Source organism: Chanodichthys erythropterus, chromosome 5, assembly GCF_024489055.1.
Source record: "Chanodichthys erythropterus isolate Z2021 chromosome 5, ASM2448905v1, whole genome shotgun sequence".
NCBI classification, from domain to species: Eukaryota; Metazoa; Chordata; class Actinopteri; order Cypriniformes; family Xenocyprididae; genus Chanodichthys; species Chanodichthys erythropterus.
In genome coordinates this window covers 9,468,253-9,490,088 of record NC_090225.1, presented here as the reverse complement: position 1 = coordinate 9,490,088, position 21,836 = coordinate 9,468,253, and the positions used below count along the sequence as shown (strand labels likewise).

Sequence of the window (21,836 nt, the reverse complement as noted above, 5' to 3'; positions counted from 1 at the left end):
ACGACATGAGGGTGAGTCATTAATGACAGAATTTTCATTTTTGGTTGAACTAACCCTTTAAGTCAAATATCCAAATGTCAGTTTTATATATTATATTTCCTGTCGCTGATTACGTTACCCTCCAGTGGGTGTAGTTCTCATAGTAATATGACATGTCGTGCTCTGTCTCAATCGTCTGTATCCACTTTTTAGTCCTTAAACGCTTGTTTTTTGGGTCGACAGCTTTTAAAAACTCCTGGGTTTTTGGTTGTTTTTTTTTTTTTAGCTTGTTTGCTGTACACCTTGTCACACAGCAGCTTTTAGACATTGTTCTGTTTTTTGTTATAAGTCAGAAATGACAAGGAGGCAGCTTCACGCAATACAAAGTCAATGGAAACGGTTGGATTGTTTTCCCCCGGTGGGCGTGGTTTTCAGTCGCGTGTCGCTCTGTCTCTATAGACCTATATCACACAATGTCTTCAAAAACAAATACAAGTATATTCTCTGTAATTTATAATCCAATAACCAATATTACAAATAAACAAATTTTAACATTAATTCCTCACTTACTTTACTTATCCCCTAATGTTCAGATGACCATGAAAACAATGGCCTAGTGTATAGGCCTACTGATAATAAAATAGGTGTTTTTTAGGCTTGAATGAGAACTCATTCATTAAAAAAATAATAATTACCTTGCTATCTGTATAACACCTTAAACAATTAAAACTTGTCAGAATAGAAGATTTAATGAAACTATACAGTGGGTTTATATACAACCAATCAACCAAACAGGTGTCAAAATAAAACGTAAGGAATGCTTGCATTAGGTTAAAAAACAAAACAAAAAAAGCTGCTGGTTCATATGATACCACATCTAATTTGACTTTTTTTGATCTAGGTCATAATTATTGTAAGGACATTAGAATATTTTCCCTCACAAACCCCATTATGGTTGCTGTGATATTGTCATCCAGTATATATTCTGTGAATTTGATAATAATAACTTGCATACTGGACAACCAAAAATAGTTTTCACATAAAAAAAAAAAAAAAGTTAACTCTGATCAGTCGCAGCCATAAAAAAACTTCACATAAACAAATAGTTTATCTGAAGGTCACACATGTGATGAACCAACAAATTAAACGGCCAATCAAATGTGTTACTGCTGGTTACAATTTGTTGCTTTAGCTGCCTCATACATTCTTAAAATTACAGCCGTTCTGTACAAGTAGATTTACCCAAACAAACTGCGCTCGGTTATTTTCATTTCAGAGTTTGCAAAATATACAGATCAAGTCAGCATGGACATTTATGTTTACAGCAGTGAAATGCTACATGCATGTTGCAACACCATCAAATGCCCTTGTTGCAACTAGCTATTACATTTTTTAAATACTGCAAAGTAACTTTTAGGAGGTTTGAAAGTTGGTACATAGCATTTCAAAGTATTTACATTGATAGTCCTTCATGTTCACTTTGTTTTTAGCTGTATGAGTGATTTTAAAGGTTGATCACTATGCTATGTACAAGCACAACTGTTTTGTACCTACATGTTAAATAAAACGCATAGTGTAAATGTGTACTATGAGTGAAGTGTGAGGTTACATTCTACCTACAACTCTCAACAGAAGGCAGTGATAGATTGAATAAGGAATCATCAAAGATTTTTCTTTCTTTGGTTTGTCTGGAAACACAAGAACACCACATCTGCATGTTCAATGAGCTGCGCTGAATCCTCTGCTCACAAACATTAATAATTGTATTTAACATGGTCATTAACAAAGAACAAAATGTGCTAAAATGTTTCTTTCACATAGTGAATAATATAAAAGAGAAAGAAAAGAGTGTAAAACTTGGAGAAATGACAAGCTACTTCTGAATTATCGTCTTTTCCGTAGTTCAGTCAGTATCAGTCTGTTCATATCTGCTGTGCCGCCCTCTGGGGCCTTCCAGTACTACAGGACGGTTATACAGGAAACAAAAATCCTTCAAACAGCCACCAAAGAGCAGCCCAAACTCAAAGATCTCCCAAAACCTCTTCAAGTTTTTGTGTTGCTTATGAAGGAAATCAAACCATGTGAATCTCACCGCTGGATTACTTCTTGGCTAGCTGGAACGGATTCTGACCCTTTTAATAAAAGAAACATATGCATTTATAATGGAGCAACACTTCACTCCTGTAAAAATGACATGCATGGAGATGGAGAAAGCCTCAGACAACATGCATGTATATAGAATAAGCAGTGTTGGGGGGAGTAATGCATTACAAGTAAAGCCAGTTAAGTAATCAGATTACTTTTTTCAAGTAACTAGTAAAGTAACTCTTTACTTTTAAATTTACAATAAAATATTACTTTTTCAAATAAGTAAAAGTTATTTGAAAAAGTTACTTTGTTTTTCATGTCCGCGGGTTGAAGCGCCCCCAAATAACATAGTATTTAGTCCTGGAATGTGAATTTTACCAGGGGAACCCCACCAAAAACGTGGATTTTACCACCTACCATAAAACTATATTGGGCTAGTTATGGGCTAGTCACTTTGTAGGCCAATCGGCAGTTAGCATCACGCTGGTTCCCATAGTCTTTTGGATTATCGCAAAAAAATAAGTTCTTTGATCAACAAAATTTTATGATACTTACACGTTTTGTCCATCAAGATTTTTTTTTCCAGAAGCAAAAAGCTAAAGGTAGGCTAAAGCGAACTACACCACGGTCGCACAATTTCAACGCTACCACGATTAAGCTTCCGACAGGTCTTTATCTAAAGACATTTTCCCTGAAAGTTTGAATTATAATAGTTTCTAAGAGTGTGATTATAAGCATGACAAGGCTGTAAACGTGGACTGAGCTTACCTGTTCGGCATGATGACGTTTAATGTCACCGACAGCCTTTGCAGTCCATTTTAGCCACTTGTTAGCATCTTTCATTTTTAAGACAGTTCAATAAAATCATGGGCAGGTTAATAGAGATGTATTTTATGTCATAGAATAAAATTTGAAAGTATCTTGAGCTTGTGTTAACCACAGACCTTATTTCAGCCATTTAACCAAAAACCCATTGACTTTGGGACGATAATAGTGCTAAAATGCTTTCAGTTTTTGGCATACAAAAATGCTTCATAGTTTCACCACTCTAATGTAGTTCTATTGTAGTTCACAACAGTGAAATTCATACTAAATATTACGCAAACCTGCAATAATTAAATAATACAAATACTGTATACTTTATTTATGTAATCTCGCTTTATTAACCAATGTCTTTGCTGCTGACCTTTGATGATCCAATTCAACCATAAGAATAACTTTAGACAAACATCACATTTGTGTTTCTTTCTTTCTTTCTTTCTTTCTTTCTTTCTTTCTTTCTTTCTTTCTTTCTTTCTTTCTTTCTTTCTTTCTTTCTTTCTTTCTTTCTTTCTTTCTTTCTTTCTTTCTTTTTTTTAAATTGTTGAATTAAGAGTGTTCATTTTTCTTCTCCTGTGTCCTATTCTTCTGAAAGGTTAGAGCTGCGCCCTCTACTGTACAGGTGAATTTGCATTTCCATCAGCCTGAGGTTTATGTATTTCACTTTTGGTGTGAAAGGGCCTGTACATTTGCCAAAAACAGATTTATTTATTTATTTATTTTATTAATAAAAAACAAACAAGCAAGCCCAGCCCAGATGATAAAAAGTAACGTAACATTACTTTCCATAAAAAGTAATTTTAACACAATTGGTTATTTTTTTAGGGAGTAAAGCGATATTGTAATGCATTACTTTTAATAGTAACTTTCCCCAACACTGAAAATAACTGAATCTTGAATCCTAATAAGGCATTTTTCACACTTTTCGTCAGATGCAAATCACGATAACAAGCAAACCTGCGGCATGTGAACATCCAGAGGGTGTTAATTTTTCAACACTATGCAAACAAACAATTAAAAATTAGTAAATCTTCTTAGGATATCACATCAAAGAGAACATATGAATAAATAAGACGTTAGGAAACATTTTGGCTGAACTTTTTTTTACAGCCATTTATTGTCTTATATTCCTCATGTTGACAGCATAGCTTCTTTGACATTATTGTTGATATGTCTCAAAACTACTTTGGCAGAGTAAAAGCATTAAGGCACATGTTAGTATGAGGTATTACAGACTGATAAAGAGTTTATAGACACTGATGATTACAAACCATGCTTAACTCGATATTAACTGGCAAAATGGATCCCGAATAGCTTGTCAATGTAAGCAGCAGCAATCCTACACAATTCAATGACTTCAACACTGAATGAACACAAAACAAACAAAACAAAACCATTTTAGCTAAGGGCCTTTTTCTATGACCCTGATATTTCTTGGGAATAAACATTATAATGTAAATTGCATGTTTATAATACTAACTTTAATTCTTCATTTGTACTTGATAGTTGAGGTAACGGGACATACACTACAGTTTTAAAGTTTGGGGTCGGTAAGATTTTTTAAATGTTTTTTTTTATGCACACAGAGCTGACTTTTTAAAATAAAAAATACAGTAAAAATAGTAATATTAGTAATATCTGTTTTTTTCTTGTTATATATTTTAAAAGTAATTTATTCCTGTAATGTAAAGCTGAATTTTCAGCATCATTACTCCAGTCTTCAGTGTCACATGATCCTTCAGAAATCATTCTAATATGCTGATTTGCTGCTCATGAAACAATTCTTACTATCAGTGTTGAAAACAGTTACATTTACACAACTATTACATATTTTGTTCAGAATTCTTTGATGAATAGAAAGTTCAAAGAGCAACATTTGTTTGAAATAGATTGTTTTTTGCAACAATGTAAAAGCCTTTAGTTTCACATTTGTTCAAATTAATTAATCCACGCTGAATAGAAATATTTTTTTAAAAATACATATACAGTATATATATCTTATTGACCCCAAGCTTTTGAACAGTTGCGTAGATGCTTATTAGCAAATACAAAGATGTGCTTGACACTGAGCAGCAATATATGAGATAAATTAAATAAGCACTAAATTCATTGCCCGAGTATGTAATTGAATTTCTCTCTATTATTAATTCATCAGAGATAAGAATAGAAACAGAAAATAACTGCTGAAAGGGCAAGATTCTGGCATATTTACATAAAGCCCATGGAGGCAAAGCATTGTATGAAGATGTAATTCTTTTCCTTACATAAAGCAGCTGACTAATTTAGTTTTTGCAATAATATATTTGGCAAAAACGGCAAGTGGATATGGAGAAAACAGTTCGAAATGCTCGCTAAATAAGTCATGCAGTGCAAATGTTTATAATTTATGCACTGAAACGCATATGAAACAACTGACTTGATAATTATACTGCATGTAGAATGGACTTTGAAATAAGTCATTTTAATTTTCAGTAAACATATGCAGTTACAGTGTAAGATCATTAGGTGTGGTGTGAACATGTCCATGTTATTCTCAGAGCAAAGGGTTTCCTCTTACACACAGGCCAATTTGTAACTCCAGCCCCACTAATCAGTGCAGCGTGGTCCAACACAACACATTAAAACACCATGATACAATAAGTTAATAGGCACATATCAGTTAACATAATGCACAAATATCATGCATATGCTGCCACAGTATATTTCTTCCTCGATCAAAACATTTTGACATAATGCATAGGTACAGTATAAAGTCCATTACATAAAAACATTACCAGTAATAAAAATAAACATCTGTACAAAAGTCCTGCCAATATTTTATGGTTTGCTGTATTTTCCATCCATATAACAGATCAATGGCAAAAAAAAAGTACAAAAATAAATATTCTATTTACAATCACACATGGCATTCAGGAATTAACGTCACTGCAAGACAAGAGGTAAAGACCAGATGTTATTTTCAAAGCACACATCTTTCAAGCAAATGGAGGCATAGAGTGTTTCCTATCAGATGTTGAATCACAAATAAATCTCAAATCATATATATAACAACTGGTCATAAGTATTATATTGTAGCAGATTGAAAATGATTAACTAATTTGTATTAAATTATGATTATATTACAAACTGATTGAAGATGAGTTAATATACTGTAGTAACTTTAAATCTATACCTCCATGAATTCATAGCATGAGTTATATCATAGTAAGGATGGTATGGACGCAATTATTTCAAAAGCAAAATGTTAATATGATCAGTCAAGAGTACTCACTTTATTCCAACACCCTGGTACTGGCAGACCATCATCGCCCTAAAACAAAGAAGAGGAGTGGTGAAGAACAGTAAAAATCATTTCATTTTCTTGACAATGGAAACTTCACTTTATCTGTGCACATACAGTATACAAAACCATTTCAGCAGCCACTTTTGAAACAAACATTTCCTCTCTGCAATGAATGAATGATTCAAATCAATCAACCAACCAACCAACCAACCAACCAACCAATCAACCAACCAATCAACCAACCAATCAATCAATCAATCAATCAACCAATCAACCAATCAATCAATCAACCAATCAATCAATCAATCAATCAATCAATCAATCAATCAATCAATCAATCAATCAATCAATCAATCAATCAATTCAATCAAGACTGTATCCATTTACACAAACAAACACTTACAAAGCAACACTTAAAACTATAACTAAAATAATACATCTACTATAATAATAATATAGCTAGTTATCTATGCATAGATGATATACCTGGATGTTTCGAACCAAAGTTTTTAAATTCTTAACAATTCAATCAGGTTAATTAGTTTCCAAGAAAATAATGACCAGTCAAGATGCCTCCTTTTTGCAACAATGCATTTCTATTGAACACTTTCTTTCATGCAGATATTTGTGGTGATCCAGGGTGCTCCATTTTACTGGATGAAAACAGATGTGGTGAAAAGGGTTATTTAGTCAATATGCAGGTTAGTGTAAGAATATTGGATGCACAGATAAGTACAATTAAAACTGAATGCATGCATTTATGTTAAACATTAAAAAAAATTGTAAAATAGTTAAACAGCAACTATCCTATTTAAGTAGTCTCAATATTTTATACATATTTTACAGAAATCAACTTAAGTGTTAAAAAACTAACATGCTGGTGAAAACAGTTAGATTTTTTTATTATTTTAATAATACAATAATTGTCTTTTTTTCTGAATGGTTAATAATTAAAGGGGTCATGAAATGTATTTTTCTAAAAAAAATTATAATGTTCTTTGTCCACTTATAATGTAAGCAAGACATTATTTACATCAAAAAACATCCTAACTTATAAGTAATAAGCTATTTTCCATCCTGTTTTTACCTTCTCTTTGAAACACACTTTTTTGATAGATGCGCTGCATGTAAGACTTTGAAGTAAAAGCAAAAGTGACACGTGGTAAAAACATTGTTACCCACACTTATGTGTGGCAACATTACAGTCAGATCCAATTTAGTCAGCACTGCATCATCTTTTATTTTCAATGTCTCTGAAAACCCTGCGTTGAACTGTGTCTTGTTTAAAAACGAATCCGCAGTAAAATGAAGTGAACATGAATCGTGTCTTACTGACGTGTTCTAGAACTTTGTTAAAAATAAAGTTCATCAATGCTTTCTTAAAGGATTAGTTCACTTTCAAATGAAAGTTAGCCAAAGCTTTACTCATCTTCAAGCCATCCTAGGTGTACATGAATTTCTTCTTTCTGATTAACACATTCAGAGATATTTTAATAAATATCCTGATGCATCCAAGCATTATAATGGCAGTGAACAGGGGTCATGAGTATCCACATCCATCCATCATAAACGTACTTCACACGGCTCTGAGGGGTTAATAAAGGCCTTCTGAAGCAAAGTGATGCATTTGTGTAAAAAAAAAATCCTTATTTAACAAGTTATGAAGTAAAATATCGAGCTTCCGCCAGACCACCATCTGTATTCAAGTTATAAAAAGAGTGTAAACCGGCGTCACATCAGTTACACTTTTTCCACAAGTTGAATATGGAAGGCGTAGGATGTAGCATAAGCTTTTTGAGCTGCAAGAGTTTTACAATTTCTTCGTACACTGAACACGGAAGGCGGTCTGGCGGAAGCTTGATATTTTACTTCAAAACTTGTTAAATATGGATATTTTTTTTACACAAATGCATTGCTTCTCTTCAGAAGGCCTTTATTAACCCCCGGACCCATGTGGAGTACACGTTTATGATGAATGGATGTGGATGGAAGCACTTTCTTCAGCTCATACTCATGACCCCTGTTCACTGCCATTATAAAGCTTGGATCTCAGATTATGTTCATCAGAAAGAAGAAAGTCTTTACACCTAGAATGGCTTGAGGGTGAGTAAAGTTTGGGCTAATTTTCATTTGAAAGTGAACTAATACTTTAATGTAAGGATCATAACTTGGCACTGCAAAACTTCTTATAATCCTCAGAGTAGGGCTGCACGATATATCGCATGAGATTGTCACACGCATTTCGTCAGTAAAGCCGGTTCCCTGATTACCGCTAAATCGCCATCACCTGCTTTCAAATGGAGCCGCATTTAATAGACAGAGCCGTAGATCACTGATAAGCCACGCAATATCGCGTTCATATCGCAGATGAATCGCCTTCGATAATGAACGCGATATTGTGTGGTTTGTCAGTGAACTACGGCTCTGTTTATTAAATGCGGCTCCATTTGAAAGCAGGTGATGGCGATTTAGCGGTAATCAGGGAACCGGCTTTACTGACGAAATGCGCGTGACATTCGTTTTGTTGCTGTCTCACATTTACTACTACATGACATCCGAGGATCGGTGGACAGGGCTAAAGAGGCAATGATGAAGAAGTAGTCTTTCATCGCACTATGACATCATACTGAGACAAAATCTGAAAGTCGTTTTAGGAGCTTGGTTTCAATAAAAGCTGTTTTTGGACTAACAAGGAAATTCTGAAAGTTCTGAAACTTACAGGATATTTTTATAGTACGACAGCCTCTTATATGTCAAAAGATCGAGGAAAATTTGATTTCTCAATTCATGACCCCTTTAAAGTTCATATATTTAACAGAGTTAAAGATATTAATACTGAGGTACCATGCAAGCTTTTTTTCTGTTCTATTCTCTTATTTGTTCTCCATTCTGAATGGACTATGCTGAAGTGTTAGGTTCAGGAAGATAGAGAGCATGCAGAATAAGGAAAGGGATAGACAGCAGCATACCACAGGACACGGGGCATCTAGCCCATCCAGGCCTGGCAGCCCCGGTTCACCTTTCTCCCCTTTAAAGCCTCGGAAACCCTGTTCATGAAATCAGTCATATAAACATCCTGTCGTCCAGCCATACTCCCACAGTGGCCGCTCTGTTCCAGTGTCTGATTGGTCCAGAGCACACTGGACCTGAGACTGACAGGAATATGTTCACTGCGTCCACAGGGATGTAAACTTCACATAGTTCAACTGATTTAACAAACTAGTGGCTCCATCCTACTGTGTTCAGCAGAACCAAGTTCCTGTCAGTCTTAATCCTGAAAAGCAAAAATCCCATTGAGAGTTCTGGTGCGTAGTCATTTTTAAGTCAAATCCCCATCTACAATAGTTCTAATGTAATGTATGAGTAATATATGAGTCTCTATATACAGTACACTGTAATTCACAGACTTAGACCAGAACTCTTCTGGGCATTTGTTAGTGTTTATTACACAAAGACATAAGGAGACATGGCTTTCGGGAAGTCTCCTTTTGCCTTAGTGCTGCACGTTGAACGAAAGACATACCAACGGACACGGGGCATCTAATCCCGGGGCTCCTTGGTCTCCCTTATCCCCTTTGGCCCCCCTGTTGCCTTTCTTGCCCCTCTCCCCCTGTAAACAAGTGCATTCGAAAAAAGTCAGACTTTAGTCCTCCTATTCTACTATAGCAGTACTTGTAAGAAAAGCACTATTACTAAGAATAACTGTAAGACACTTTCTACAAGTAGATGTGCTTTTGAACTGAGCTACAATGAGTATTGGGCTAATTTAAATGGATAGTTCACATAAAAATTTAAATGTTGTCATCATTTACTCACCCTCAAGTTGTTCCAAACATGTATGAGTTTCTTTCTTCTGTTGAATGCAAAGGAAGATATTTTGAAGAATGTTGGTAACCAAACAGTTGACGGGCCCCATTGACTTCCATACACTCTAAAAAATGCTTGGTTAAAATCAACTCAAGCTGGGTTGAAAATGGACAAAGCCAGCGATTGGGTTGTTTTAACCATACTGTTGGGTTAAATGTTTGCCCAACCTGCAGGGTAGTTTTATTTAACCCAACTATTGTTTGAAAATGACTATATGGCTGACTTAAAATGAATCTAAAATGAAATTAAAATCTTCATTTATTAAACATATTAATAAATGTTAATTTCCAAGATATTTTGAGTTCATTTTAAGTAAGCAATACTGTCATTTTTAAACAATAGTTGAGTTAAGTAAAACTACCCAGCAGGTTGGGCAAACATTTAACCCAACTGCTGGGTTAAAACAACCCAATCGCTGGGTTTGTCCATTTTCAACCCAACTTGGGTTGTTTTTAACCCAGCATTTTTAGAGTGTAGTATTTAGTTTCCTACTATGGAGGTCATTGGCTACCAATTTATAAACATTCTTCAAAATATCTTCTTTTGTGTTCAGCAGATGAGAGATATTCATTCAGGTTTGAAACAACTTGAGGGTGAGTAAATTATGACAAAATTTTCATTTTTGGGTGAACTATCCCTTTAAGAAGGGTAAGTGGAGGGGTTAAGGAGAAAGGAGGTCAGCCAGTGTGGTTAGTGTGGGAATTTAAAAATATTTGTAAAAAGTATTACTAACTTTGTGTAAAAAATACTGAATGCACATTTACTAAATATTTAATAAATGTTTAAAAATTAATAAATATGGTTAAATAAGATGACTGACTTATGAAATGGTCATAGCCTAGGGAGCCTCAACTACATATACACTACCGTTCAAAAGTTTAGGCTCGGTAAGTCTCGTACGCTAACCAAGGCGCATTAATTTGCTCAAAAATACAGTAAAAACTATTTTCATATACTGTATTTTGAAATGTAATTCAATCCTGTAATGCAAAGCTGAATTTTCAGCACCACTACGCCAGCCTTCAGTGTCACATGATCCTTCAGAAATCATCCTAATATGCTGATTGGTGCTTTGATGTTCAAAGCAGTTGTCTATTTATAAATGAAATCAAATGAAATCTTTTGTAACATTATAAATGTTTCTTTACTGTTACTTTTGATCAATTTAATGTGTCCTTGCTTGAATAAAGGTAGATGTAGAAAAATCATGGCAGCCATTTTGTAGGGTCATGATGATGACTGAACATATGTTATTTTTGATCCCTACATCTAAACCTTCGAATGGAAAATATCTTTACTCCCTGATTTTGGAATCCAAATCTGGCACCAGTAAGTAGACAATCTGTGATTGATTCCATATTGAACACTAAAATGAAATTACAAAGGCTAATGTACAAAACCTGACGAGGCACTAAAACTTTTTAATCATCATCCCTCTTCTATATTACTAATTAAAACCAGCTTTGCTCTTTAGAGTGTTTGATGATTTATCCTCAAGTCTGCACGCAAAGTTGAGGGGTTCTTTGGAGCAAACTATTACATTTAAGCTATATAAATGTTTCAAAGTGGGATCTTTCAATGCTATAATACAGAGTTCTAACATTCCGAACGGCCCTCATCATGACTGTTATTCTAACACTTAATGGAGGAAGGGGAAAAAATCAAAGTGGAATTACATTATGAATCAACATGGAGCTCATTTTCTAATCCTGTTTGACAAATACTGATTCCTTAAGACTGTTTCTGAACTTTTGGCTCACATCAGGAGTTCTAAATACTCTCATCAGGATGCCAGAATGAGCTCTACATTGACATAATGCCATTTCCCACATTGCTTGGTTCTGTGCCTTTTTCAAAATAGATCCAGATGTGGCTTTCGTGGAACAATAAGAACTCTGTGCATTAGCATAATTGGGAGAAAATGAATGCAGGTTGGTAGGGAGGTAAGTGAAGGATATGAACAAAAGTAGGAGGTGAGGAAGAGGAGGAGTATTAACCCAGGCTACAACATTAGGATGCAGGAGGAGCAGGAGGAGGCCAGGGAGTGAGAAGGGGACAGAGAGGACGACCCGGCCCGACTCCGCAAAAAGAGCCACGGACACAGGCCAAGGTGCGGGGGGAGGAAAAGGGGATAGGAAGACCTGTGGAAAAAAAAGAGAGGAAGACAAGGAAAGGACAAGAGTAAAAACAGCACCGTGTCCAAGGGTCCTTCACAGCACCTTCCACTGAGCTGAGCATCAGCATAGTGACAATTTATCCAAAACAGTTCAATTCACCAGTGGAGGATGCTGGGAGGAGCACTGACATGTCCTGACTTTCAAGGTGGGAGACATTCAGTCATTAACTGAGGAAATTAGTGTTAATAGGAGACAGGCATACAGTCTAAGAGGATGAAAGCATAGGAAAAGCATGGTCAGTTCACATGTACTTCTTTTTATAATAATAACTCTCAGGACATTTTAAATGTAGCAGTTTATATCATAGGTCAATTTTTGCGTTAATCATGCAAAAATATATTTTAAATATACTAAAAAAATAAGAATTGCAAAGAAATTATTAAAACAAAAATAATTGCAAATATATTTATATATACAGACTGACAAATATAGTGTTCTGGAATAAGAATATATGTTTAAACAATTCTATCATGATCAATGAACATATACAGCAGCTTCCAAAAGACTATTTAGCATTTTTGTAAATTTAATACATATGTTTAAATAATATTTTTAATTAATAACATCTCAATTTGACTTCAAATTGAATGAATTAATGTGTGTGTGTGTGTGTGTGCGCCTATAAAATATGATGCTCCATTCAGCATGATTTGAGAATGATCCACAGAGTATCTTGTGATTCAAAGTAAGCAAGAACATCTGAGCGAAAAAAGTGCAGAAACTTACATTTTTCCTCATTATTTATGTCATAATGTTTCTGTGTTTTAATTGCGTTTTCTGTGTTTATTTCCAGGTTTATTCATTTTAGATTTTTAATTTCTTATTTTTTACTTTTAGACCCCACTGTATATATACACATATTTTCTAGCAGTGAGCAGTAGGCATTCTAATTTCTTACACCCAGCATGCTTCTGCTTGTGTCTTTAAACAAGAAGAACAACAACAAAAAAGGCTCAGACTGCAGTAGTTTTTAAATCCTAACCGATTATGAAATCTTGTTGCATCATGCACTAAGGAGAATCTTTACAGATTCTCTCAAATATAAACAAAAAGGATATTGTCTGTTCTTCAACGAAAACTGGAGGAGAGATTTAACTGCCAAGTTTAATATCTGTTGATATGCTAGCTAACGTTAGCCTCAAGAGCTAAAATATTGCCAATGCTTGACAGCAGCTAGTAGCTTTCTACACTCAACCGGTACGTTCAAAATAGAGCTACTCCCTTTGTCTGTATGGTTGTAGTACATTCTTGAAGACATATTACACAGGCAGTAGTGTTGTTGCCACACAAGCCATTCCTAAATCTCCGCTGTCCAAGGGAGCCGTACATCAGCTTGTGTCACGGTCGCCATTTCATTCACCTCTATCTCCTTGTAAACTGGTTCTCATTGGCTGTCGTGAAAGTACTGACATATAGTCAATCATCCTGATTTAAAATCCTAAATATCAAACATGTCTGATATTATCGGGGTGGCCTGATGTTTTTGCGAGCAGATCGGGAGGTTTAAGTTTTATAAACGCCTCACATTACCAGACAAACATCGTAACCGACCAAGGTTCTGGACAAGATTTTCTCTCAGATTGTTGGGAGGGGTAAATCACCCTAAAACTCCTGTAGTCTGAGCCTGACTAAATACTGCATAGTAACTGATAACCGCTGTTATTTAATAATGAACAATAGCAAATGCTTGAAAGTTTGGCAGATTCATGCTGGTTTAGAAATATCGTCCATCCCTTTATTTTAAGAAAGTGGACTCATGTTATTGTCCTTTAAAGTCACAATAACATATTAAGCAAACAAACTACGATCAAGAACGCATTTATAATCTTACCCGGTTTCCTTTTAATCCCGGTGGTCCTACTAAACCCTGAATAAATGGGGGAGAGACATTACTAATGGTTAATTTTTTCATCTGAATGCACTTGTACATGGTTGTAAATGTTAAATTGTGCTCTGTTACAGCACTTACAGGGATGCCTTGAGGCCCAATTGGTCCTGCTACTCCCATGTCGCCCTTTTCTCCCTGTATAGTAAAAACATACACAGACATTATATTGAACTGTATTACAATGGACTTTATACCTTATACAGTCAGGGAATGTTTTTGATTGTTTGACAAGAGGCCATTGAATTATTGAGTTACGCATGTAATAATTAATCAACCAATCATGAGTTATTTATCACCTTAGGCTGAGCAATGATGCAATTAACTGTGATGTACATTCAAAAATATTTCATTTGGTCAACTGTTATGAGGATGTTTTTTTAACACCCACCGCATCATCACAGTTTTGTATAATTTTGCATAATATGAACTATTACTATGAGAACATCCATTTCTGGAGCTCCGCACACTGTTTTTACAACCAAAAACTGCACTAACCATTTCTCCTTTTGGTCCTGCAGGCCCAGGCACTCCTGCTGGTCCTATCAGACCCTTTGAACAAAGAAAGTGACATGCGTGAGCTTCAACAGAGGGGACGGCGGTGGGTGACGAGGTCAGAAAGGGAGAGAAACTAGTCAGTTTTGAGCACCAATAGATCAACAAACTTTTTCAGAGTTGAACAAAAGCAGTTTTAAACTCCTAATGTATGTTTGAAAACAGCCATCTGAGGTCCAATCTGCTGAGAAACCCGATAAAACTCCAAAGTTTGTTGATCTAATGGGAAATAAACAGGCACACAAGTAAATATAACAGCGAATCCATCTTCCATTTTCCTCTCATGACTTGGAGAGGATTCAAGAGAAGGGCTGTTAAACATCTTGCTTTTTCAGGAGTCTTGCCTCTCAGCCATTTGTACAGTTGTATGCCATACTGTAATCATTGTTCATGCAGCCACATCCCATCATGCTCTCTCCTGGTATGACATTACAAGGTCAAAGCTTGTCTTGGAATAAAATAAAGCTTTGAAGCTTGGAGGAAATTAAGCCTTTGAAAGGTCAACAGAGGTCAGGCATGTTCAATATATATATATATAAAGGTAAAGAGGGCTGCGACGGCATGAAATTTGAAGGGATTTTTCACTGGCAGAGTACTAAGTACGTACTTTTCAAAGAAAGAGAAAGTGCATTTCAGAGAGAGAGCGAGCAAAGTGTTTATAAGTGTTTGGCCATGCTCCCCTTCACTCACTCGCGTGTTGACAGGTTGAGAAATAAACCGAGCGCGGTACCTCTGGAAACAGCAAGAGGCAACAGCCAAACAGGCTTAGGGACAAAGTCAAATCAAAGTCATACTCATGCCGATGCAACCTCAATAGAGAGCTAAACAAGGCCTTGACCATTAGACAACACAGAAAAGACACAGAAACGCAGAGGACAAGCAAGCAACAGCTCAAGCAGAGGCAGAAAGACAGAAAGAGAGAAGCAGGCAGACTGCGGAGTGGGAAAAGATAGAGGGATGGATGGAATTGGAGGGGTGGATGATGGGAACGGGTCTTGCGCCACTCACCACTGGACCAGGCCTGCCGTCTAAACCATGAGCCCCCTGGACAGTGTGTAAAGAGTTACAGAGCGAGAGGAGAGATGGAGGTGGTGGAGAGGGAGGGAGGGAGGGAGGGGAGAAGTGTGGGGGGAGGAGAGGGTGGGTGAGTGAAGCAGTGACTTGTGTGCCACATAAAAACAACACTAGTTTTGATGGAGGGGTGATGTGTTGAAGATGACATGTAAGAGACGGGCAGTAACTCCTTTCATTGTGACTTTAGCTTCTTACGGTGTGACTGCTAGCGAACACTCTTTAATACAGCATGCTGTTCTCAATCATTCATTTCAACTCTATGGATGGTGATAAAATAACAACAGGTGGGTTTTAAATTCCAGAAGAGATGCAAAAACTAAAAATAATACTTGTAAATAGTTGTTCGATTCCAAAACCTAGTAAGCTGCACTGCCGTCTACTGCCTTCTAAGGCGGCATGCTAACTGAAACGCAACCTCATAAGTGACTGAAGTGGAACACTATACATAGGCAGCAACTTTGCATGCCACACAAATAGCGCTCCACATGAGAAATGCATAGGAGAGTTGACCGAACAGGATGCTAAAGGCTTGTTCACACCAACAATGATAACTAAAGATATTTATAAGAATAGCGCATGATATCGTTCCGTTTATTCTAAGCGGCAAGCTGCAGTTTTGTCTATGATGACTTAAAATGCAACATGTTCTCCGACCAATACGACCATACCAATACTTCCCTGAAATACGACTCATAGGAGCGTTTACTAAAGTGGCGCCCCTATCGACATCAGGACACTTTCATTTTAATTCATGAAATATGGAGCGTTCGCTAAAATTGCGCCCCTCTCGACAACAGGACACTTTGATTTTAATGCCTTGTTCCCTTTTATCTGCGTCATATTTCAGGTTTTGGCATAGCTCAATTGGCAGAGCATTGCAATAACAATATGCAACCATGTGATCGTGCGAGCGTGGGTTTGATCCCAGGGAATGCATGTGCTCGTAAAGTGTAAATGCACTATAAATCACTAAGGTTAGGTTTAGGGGTGGGGTGGGTGTATTCATTAATAAAAATGAGTTTTGCTAAATGGAAATAGGAGAAATTGTGTAAAAAGTCCACACACTGCATTTAAATGAACACGCATTTTGATTGGTAATGACAGTCATACGACCTATAGGGTCATTTTTTTTTTTTTTTTTTTGGAGGACAGTCTCTTAAAATGATGTCTAGGTAGGCAGCTCACTAGGTTATGGAACAGAGGAGCACAATGGATAAAATGTACCCTTCCACATTACAAAAAGCTTTGGTTCCTTGTTTTTTAAGTAGCATTTTATGTTGTTTTCCAGTAAAAATCTGTAAACAATTTTTATTTTACTTAAAATTTACTTGCACGAGGCTCTAATTTTTAATTTTCTTTTTCTATATTGGTAAAATGTTTTTAAGAATCAATATTGTGAGGTTTATGCTTAAATTAATAGAAAAAAATATATAGTTTATATAATTTTATCTATTTTACTGAAGAACAAGACAAAAATACTGATTAAAACCTTTTTTTGCAGTGCATTCTAAAGGATTTCTTAATTATTAATATAAAAATAATTTCAATTTCTATACTTTCTCAATTTTTTTTAAAAGGAGTTACTGTGCCATTGATGATGTGACTAGAACAAGTTTATCAATGACTTTGACACCATAGATATACACCAGAAGTCAGGAAAAGACCCCTGAAATTCACAGTAACAAAACCTATAGCATGCTATTTAACAGAGCAGAGAGGAAACATTTCATAAACAACCACATATAGTATTTTGAAATAATAACATGGAGGTCAGTCAGTTACAGTAATATAAATTCATCAGGAACTTGTTGGTAATCTATTAAAATGTGTATAAAACAATGTGACAAGATGATTACATGATGGCACTTGTATATATGATTGCCAAATGTGGACATCCACTGATTTATGCAATGTGACACTTAGCCATGAACCATGACATCTAGTTACAAAGACACATGAAATAGCAGCACAGTGATATTTGCATTAAGGGGGCTAAAGCACAAACCTTACACAAAACATGCTTTTCCACTAGCGCTGCACTCAGGAAAGACAAGATTGAATGAATATTATCAAATTAATTACTCACTGGTATAAAGTACTCATCCTTTATTCATCAAAATGACTGATTTAATGATTATCAAGCATTAACAACTAAATTATAAGAATCAGAAATGTACTTACAGGGAGTCCAAGATGGCCTCTGTCTCCTTTTTCTCCTTTCTGTCCAGGTGATCCCTTCTCTCCTCTTAAGCCTATTCCTGGCTCTCCCTGACCCAGAAAGAACATATGAGATTTAATGTCTTGTTTAGCATATGACAGAGGCCCATAACAGTTTGATTGAAGTTAATTAAGTTAAAGGGATAGTTCACCTAAAAATGACAATTCTGTCATCATTTACTCAATCTCAAGTTGTTCCAAACCTGTATGAATTTCTTTCTTCTGCTGAAGTCAAAAGAAGATATTTTGAAGAATGACATTAACCAAACAGTCGATAGGCCCCATTGACTATCATAATATGGAAAAAGAAAATACTATGGAAGTCATCGACTGTATTTCTTCAAAATATCTTCTTTTGTGTTCAGCAGAATATAGAAAGTTATACAGGTTTGGAACAACTTGAGGGTGAGTAAATGATGACAGAATTTTAATTTTTGGGTGAACTATCTCTTTAAGTTGGTTAAACTGGAATATAAAAGTGACTTAGGCTGGGATACTTACCTTTGGTCCTGACAAACCTGGAGGTCCCTGATAGGCACAAAAAATAAATATGAGAAACCAGTATCAAAATATTTTGAGTTGTTTAAAATGAGTTCCTCTTTATAAATGTACCATCAACTGGGAAAAAAATGCACTGATGCTCCTTATGCCCACATATATGCCTGTAATATGCCTGCTGTTATCATAAGTTTTTTTATAGAGTAGACAATGCCCTCACCACTGGCCCAACTGGCCCTGCAGGTCCTGGAGGTCCAGCAGGCCCATAGACCTGAAAGAACAAAGATAGGGGAGTCACCATTAAGATACTTAATTCAAGATATTTCCCAACTTAGGAAACCAATAGGGGTGATATCTATACAAACCCCATTATAACCCCCAAAATGTGCAAATCAAATGCTAAAAAATGTGAAACATACCAGCTCTGCTTTATCTCCTTTCTCTCCAGGTTCACCTTTCTGACCCTGAAGATGATATGAAAAAGCAAAAAGAGACGGAATACTCAACTTTACCATTCATTCAACAGAATTAAAACTGGCATGATGAAATACACTGCACCCCAAAGTCATGTGATGTCTATTCATCAATGACATTTGCTTGAGGGGCAGCATTGCATACCATTGGGCCTGGCAATCCAATATGGCCAGGGGGCCCTGAAACCCCCTTTTCTCCAGTAGGGCCATCTAAACCCTACAGAATGAGGAAAGAATGTGAAATAGCAATTACAATTGGCAGAAAACTCCATTAGGGGGACTGGGTTGATGAACATCCTCTAAAACAAAATCCACAACCAAGAGACCTTTGAACTCATAGCATCCAACACGTAGGACTGGTGATTAGTAAATTGTAGGCTTTTAAGAATGCAATGCTGCCCACTCACCACAAATGCTTTCAAAATTCAAAAGCACTCATGATGATCCCACTTGCTCACATTACCAAAACCAAATTTACATTCAAATTATTTTGTGATTAAGGTCTATATTCTGGTTAAGCCTTTCATTCCACAATTATTGGAATATTTTAATGTTCTTGTAATCAGAATATTCCAAACAGACAAACACAAATGCATGGTCCACTGAAAATACAGAAGATGCTTTCTTTTTGCATTTTAATGGATATTCTGAATACAAGAATCCAAACTTGTTTACAGGCATATGCCTATATATATATATTTATATATATATATATATATATATATATATATATATATATATATATATATATATATATATATATATATTATTTTATTTTTTTTTTTTTTTATTAAATTTTTTTTTTTTTTAATTAAAATTTCTAAAAAAACAAATATTGGGTTAATTTGGTTATGGCAATCTGGTTAATGCATTTACATTATGTTTACGTCTGATTATTATGATATTTTGCTTAATATCAGAAGATTATTTCGTGCAGGGGTTAAAGGTCACAACACCCTTGTGATTATTTAACAACTCAGGTGTAGTCAGATAGACTACTTGTGATGGGAAATCTGGTGCAGTCACTCACAGGTGATCCCGAGGGGCCCATGTCTCCCTTGTCTCCTTTTGGCCCAGGGAAGCCCATGACTCCTCCTTCTCCCCGTGGTCCCTCTGGTCCAGGAGGTCCAATGGGTCCCTGTTCTCCTGGCTTTCCTCTTGGACCCTAAGAAGTAAACAGGTGCAATCACTCAGCATTAGAAAGGATCAAGAGTTTAGTAAATGCATCGCAGGGCTAATCAAAGATTAGTGGCTAAAATAGGTTTCATTTATAGTAAATGTTAATTATTATTTACCTTTTCCCCATCAAGACCAGGGGGGCCTGGAAGTCCAACATCACCCTGAGGAAAAAAATAAGTGATGTTTAATGCAAAAGAAAAGGGTGGTCTACAGATATGTAAAATACTTCCTCAAATCTAACCAGAATTTAGTATGAATCTAGTATGAAATTCTCCCAATGTTAGACAACAAGGATAAAAGAGTTAAGAATGAGAGAAGTTGATCAGCTACCTTCAAACCAGGAAGCCCTGGAGGCCCAGGGGGTCCAGGTAGACCAGGAGGGCCCTAAAATTACAAAACAGATGCTTAAATAAACACTGAAAGTTGTTCTCTGTTTATATGTCCAAATACTCAAACAAAATGTTATCCAGTTTCCTAACCACACAACAAAAACAGAAAAGGCCTTTAGAGTGACACTTACCATTGAATGCACATTGCGAATATCCTGAAAAAAGAAATGAACTTAGTGCCTTCACACATTACAAATGAATCTGTTGAAACTTTTACAACAAGGCAGAGAAGGGAATATGCAAAATAACCAAATTATAAATAAAGTAACATTTGTATACATAAAGTCATAGACATACATTTTCATTGTTGTTGATTAAAGTTTTTCCTGGCTCCCCGGTCGGACCTGGTGGTCCCTGTTGAGTGATGGATGAACAATCAATCAATCAATCAATATATAACATTCCTTCTGATATCAACCATTCACATCAACATTTTATCTGTCAGTGACAAACCTTACACTGTACACATGGCCTCTACTCACCCTTGGTCCAGATGGGCCTTCCTGGCCAGCTTCACCCTGCAAAGCAAAAAGCATTCATTTGTGCTATTGTTCTCCAAAGACATAATCAAAATATAACAATCATATAAGGTCATCTAGAGTTGCAATGTGTAAGCACTCATTTATTGCCAATTGCTCACCTTTATGCCTTGATCACCTTTGTCACCCTGTGAAAAGACATGCAATAATGAACCTGAAATTCACTTCTTACTAAACCATAGGCAGATTTTGGTAGACTGGACATGTAATCATAACACTCCAAGAAAGCAATTTAGCAGCAGATATAAGGCTACTTAGAGCTAGTTGGTGGAGAATGCGGGCACGTTACCTTGGGTCCAGCTTGTCCTGGCTGTCCTGGGGCACCTGGTTCTCCTTTAATGCCAGTTCCTTCAGCACTAGACTCGCCTTTTTCTCCCTAGCAATAAATACAAATGTAGGAGTTAACCATGTCTTGACTGATTCAAAGATTCAGCTCTATTTAATGAAGGCGTATAAATATTCTAGTGTGAGCATCTTGTTCCCATTTCCTTTTGAAGAATTACAGTTAGCCTCTTTAATTCATGACAGCTGTGGTACTTAAACACAGGGAGCGAGCATAAAGGTGTGGTCACATTAGATGAAATGATTTCAGACGATATATTGCCACCTTCTAAGGCTTCTGTTTTGTAGAAATGCTAATTTAATCATAACATTTTAAAAAGTTAACATACTGTCTTCTTTCATTTCCTGCAACACTGTAAACCAAACCATGCAGATGTAATTCTTGTTTGTATTTGCATGTGCATAAATGAAAATAAAGGGAAAACAAAGTTTGACCGCAAATTAAGCATGATAAATTGTTAAGCTTCAGTAA

The 21,836-nt window shown here is 35.9% G+C and overlaps 1 protein-coding gene across 21 annotated transcripts in view; it reads right to left on the bottom strand.

Moving 5' to 3' along the window:
* Positions 1–321: 321 nt before the first annotated feature.
* The window catches only part of LOC137020427 (collagen alpha-1(XIII) chain-like), a 58,478-nt gene continuing 36,963 nt past the window's right edge, over positions 322–21,836 (bottom strand). For 17 of the 21 annotated variants that reach the window (XM_067385962.1, XM_067385959.1, XM_067385963.1 and 14 more), the window contains 20 exons: positions 21,312–21,398; positions 21,124–21,150; positions 20,966–21,001; positions 20,781–20,837; positions 20,615–20,638; positions 20,425–20,478; positions 20,211–20,255; positions 19,946–20,080; positions 19,061–19,132; positions 18,862–18,906; positions 18,663–18,713; positions 18,446–18,472; positions 17,909–17,995; positions 14,597–14,650; positions 14,183–14,236; positions 14,045–14,080; positions 9,693–9,779; positions 9,139–9,216; positions 6,158–6,196; positions 322–5,811 (listed from right to left, as the gene is read on the bottom strand). In XM_067385962.1, the coding sequence (XP_067242063.1) occupies positions 5,809–5,811; positions 6,158–6,196; positions 9,139–9,216; positions 9,693–9,779; positions 14,045–14,080; positions 14,183–14,236; positions 14,597–14,650; positions 17,909–17,995; positions 18,446–18,472; positions 18,663–18,713; positions 18,862–18,906; positions 19,061–19,132; positions 19,946–20,080; positions 20,211–20,255; positions 20,425–20,478; positions 20,615–20,638; positions 20,781–20,837; positions 20,966–21,001; positions 21,124–21,150; positions 21,312–21,398 (1,098 nt within the window). In that variant the 3' untranslated portion in view covers positions 322–5,808. The remainder of the gene's footprint in view (positions 5,812–6,157; positions 6,197–9,138; positions 9,217–9,692; positions 9,780–14,044; positions 14,081–14,182; positions 14,237–14,596; positions 14,651–17,908; positions 17,996–18,445; positions 18,473–18,662; positions 18,714–18,861; positions 18,907–19,060; positions 19,133–19,945; positions 20,081–20,210; positions 20,256–20,424; positions 20,479–20,614; positions 20,639–20,780; positions 20,838–20,965; positions 21,002–21,123; positions 21,151–21,311; positions 21,399–21,836) is intronic. The other 4 variants (XM_067385977.1, XM_067385971.1, XM_067385974.1 and 1 more) reach the window with 4 other exon arrangements.